We start from the raw sequence: 2,069 nt of genomic DNA on the forward strand, positions 1-2,069 counted from the left end.
ATATCATCAGATTATAGTACAGTTTTACGTAATTTTCTCGTTCAGATTGCTTAAAATTGTACTTGGTACGATGCAGAATGAGAAAATTGAAAATTTCGGAGATGTAAGAAAATTATCGCTGCGTATCTGATGTACCAAAATTCCTGCATGAAATACACTGGTTACCCAAGAATCGTGAACGTTTTGATCATCTGTACAAGAGTTAAATCTTTTCCTATTATATCGCGATTAATGTAGAGAAAATTTGTTTCAAAATGAAAACTAGCTGGAAGAAGGAGTTGGAGTCTGAAGAATTTTCGAGGACAATGGGAGGAAGAGTAGAAAAATATGCGACGCAGAGATACCTGATGAAGACAGGACGTGGTCCAGGAACCCACGAAATACCCCAGTGGCCTGATATCATCCTGAACGGAGCTTGCAAAGCTGTTAAAAGAAACGTTGGATTTGGAACTGTTCCCCTTTTCCAACCTGCTTGGCCATCGACTACTCCTGGGCCAGGCGAATGATTCGAAATTATTTCTTTATAGATATAAGTTGCTTGATAAATCTTACTAACTCTCTTGATTGTTTGTTTCAGGGTATACAAGGAAGTGTCCTTATTACTACGTGGACAAAAGAAGACGCGAGGGACAGTCTTGCGTGCCAACTTTTGAATACGATGGTTTGCGGCCTAGATTCCGTACTCTAATGAAACCTTGGACACTGCCATGCAATTTGTTCGTAATTTCCAATTTTACTATCTATCAAGAAGATATGAACATGAAAATTTGGAACTGACGAATTATTTGTCTTTTTAGGTACGACGTGAGACATCCAAAATCTCTTGAAACTTACCTGGAGAAGGTTACTGGAAAAAAAGGACCCTACAATTTGTTCACAGGTTATTCAAGATCGGTGTTACGCGTTTCAAATATTCTACATCAATCGATTTGTTTTCAGGGCCAAGGGATGAAAGCACGATCAAGGGCTATTTTGCAACTGTAAAACTGGAGGATCGTGGAGACTGGCCCAGATCGTTGCCAGCAGAAATGGACAAATTGTTGCATAAATCGTATTATTTTAAGGGACGTTGGACCACCTGTCCAAGGTATTATTATCAAAATTTACATTTATGCAATGTGAGGTATTTATTCCGCAAAAATATTAAGAGGAGAAAGGGAGTTAAATTTCTATTCCCCCGAAATGAATATTCTAATTTTTATAATAATCAAAAAATAAACGGTTATCTTTCGACAGATTTCCTAAGGTATCAGGTACTAGAGCGATGTTGAAAGATCTAGCGTTATGTTACAAAGATCCAAAGGAACCAGGACCTGGTCATTACGACCCAAAATCACCAAAGAAACCAAAAAACACGAAGAATTATCCTTTCAATATAAACGTTGAATTTGTCAGGCCTAGTCCATCTTGGGAAATTCCTGGCCCAGGAAGGTACAAAATCAAAGATACGCGAACTATAGAAGGAAACGGATGGACATTTCTTTTCAAAAGCAAGGCGCCACGGACAGATTTTATTAGAATCCCTACCTACAATGCTTTTTAATTTTTCCTCCCAATTATTAAACAAGGGATTAAATTCAATTTAAAGATAGCTCACTTCATCTTCGTGATTTTCTTCCGGCTGATACGTAACTGGAAGCTTCAAGATGGAACCAGTTTCGATCGTCCTTCCAGGAGGCACGAAAAATGGTCCAAATGGATCTAATAAACTCACGTCTATCTTCACGTTTCTAATTGAAACGAATACCAATTTTGAAATCATTTTCTTAAATATTCTCATATATATCTTATAACATTTATAAAATTATTATTCTTCTAATATTTAACATTCGAATTTTTAATATTAAATATTGTTTAAAAGAGAAGGATGACAAATTCTTATTTTAGAAATCGTTCGTTTTTTATTTATGTTGGTACTTACTGATTGGAAATATTTTTCACGAAGAGAAATTTTCTGGAAGATGTACCAATCGCTGTTGGTCCAAAGGCAATTTCACGATCCTCGTTCAAGACCAAGATTTCCGGTCTACTAATGGGGCAAATTAATTTCACAAAAAGTAATTCATCGC

At 36.3% G+C, this 2,069-nt stretch overlaps 1 protein-coding gene across 1 annotated transcript; it reads left to right on the forward strand.

Moving 5' to 3' along the window:
* Positions 1–565: 565 nt before the first annotated feature.
* On the forward strand, positions 566–1,771 carry LOC117243231 (lymphocyte expansion molecule-like). The gene is made up of 4 exons (XM_033510517.1): positions 566–716; positions 798–880; positions 940–1,087; positions 1,237–1,771. The coding sequence occupies exons 1-4, from the start codon at positions 688–690 to the stop codon at positions 1,541–1,543; spliced, it is 567 nt and encodes a 188-aa protein (XP_033366408.1). The 5' UTR covers positions 566–687; the 3' UTR covers positions 1,544–1,771.
* Positions 1,772–2,069: the final 298 nt, after the last annotated feature.

This window comes from Bombus vosnesenskii, unplaced genomic scaffold, assembly GCF_011952255.1.
Source record: "Bombus vosnesenskii isolate JDL3184/JDL3185 unplaced genomic scaffold, Bvos_JDL3184-5_v1.1 scf7180000013265, whole genome shotgun sequence".
NCBI lineage: Eukaryota > Metazoa > Arthropoda > Insecta > Hymenoptera > Apidae > Bombus > Bombus vosnesenskii.

What these genes read in the sequence shown, in the direction of transcription:
- LOC117243231 (XM_033510517.1), top strand. Translation starts at nt 688, where the DNA reads ATGAAACCTTGGACACTGCCATGCAATTT. An exon ending in TGGACACTGCCATGCAATTT is followed by an intron (nt 717 to 797) that starts GTTCGTAATTTC and finishes TTGTCTTTTTAG; the next exon opens with GTACGACGTGAGACATCCAA. An exon ending in CGTTGGACCACCTGTCCAAG is followed by an intron (nt 1,088 to 1,236) that starts GTATTATTATCA and finishes ATCTTTCGACAG; the next exon opens with ATTTCCTAAGGTATCAGGTA.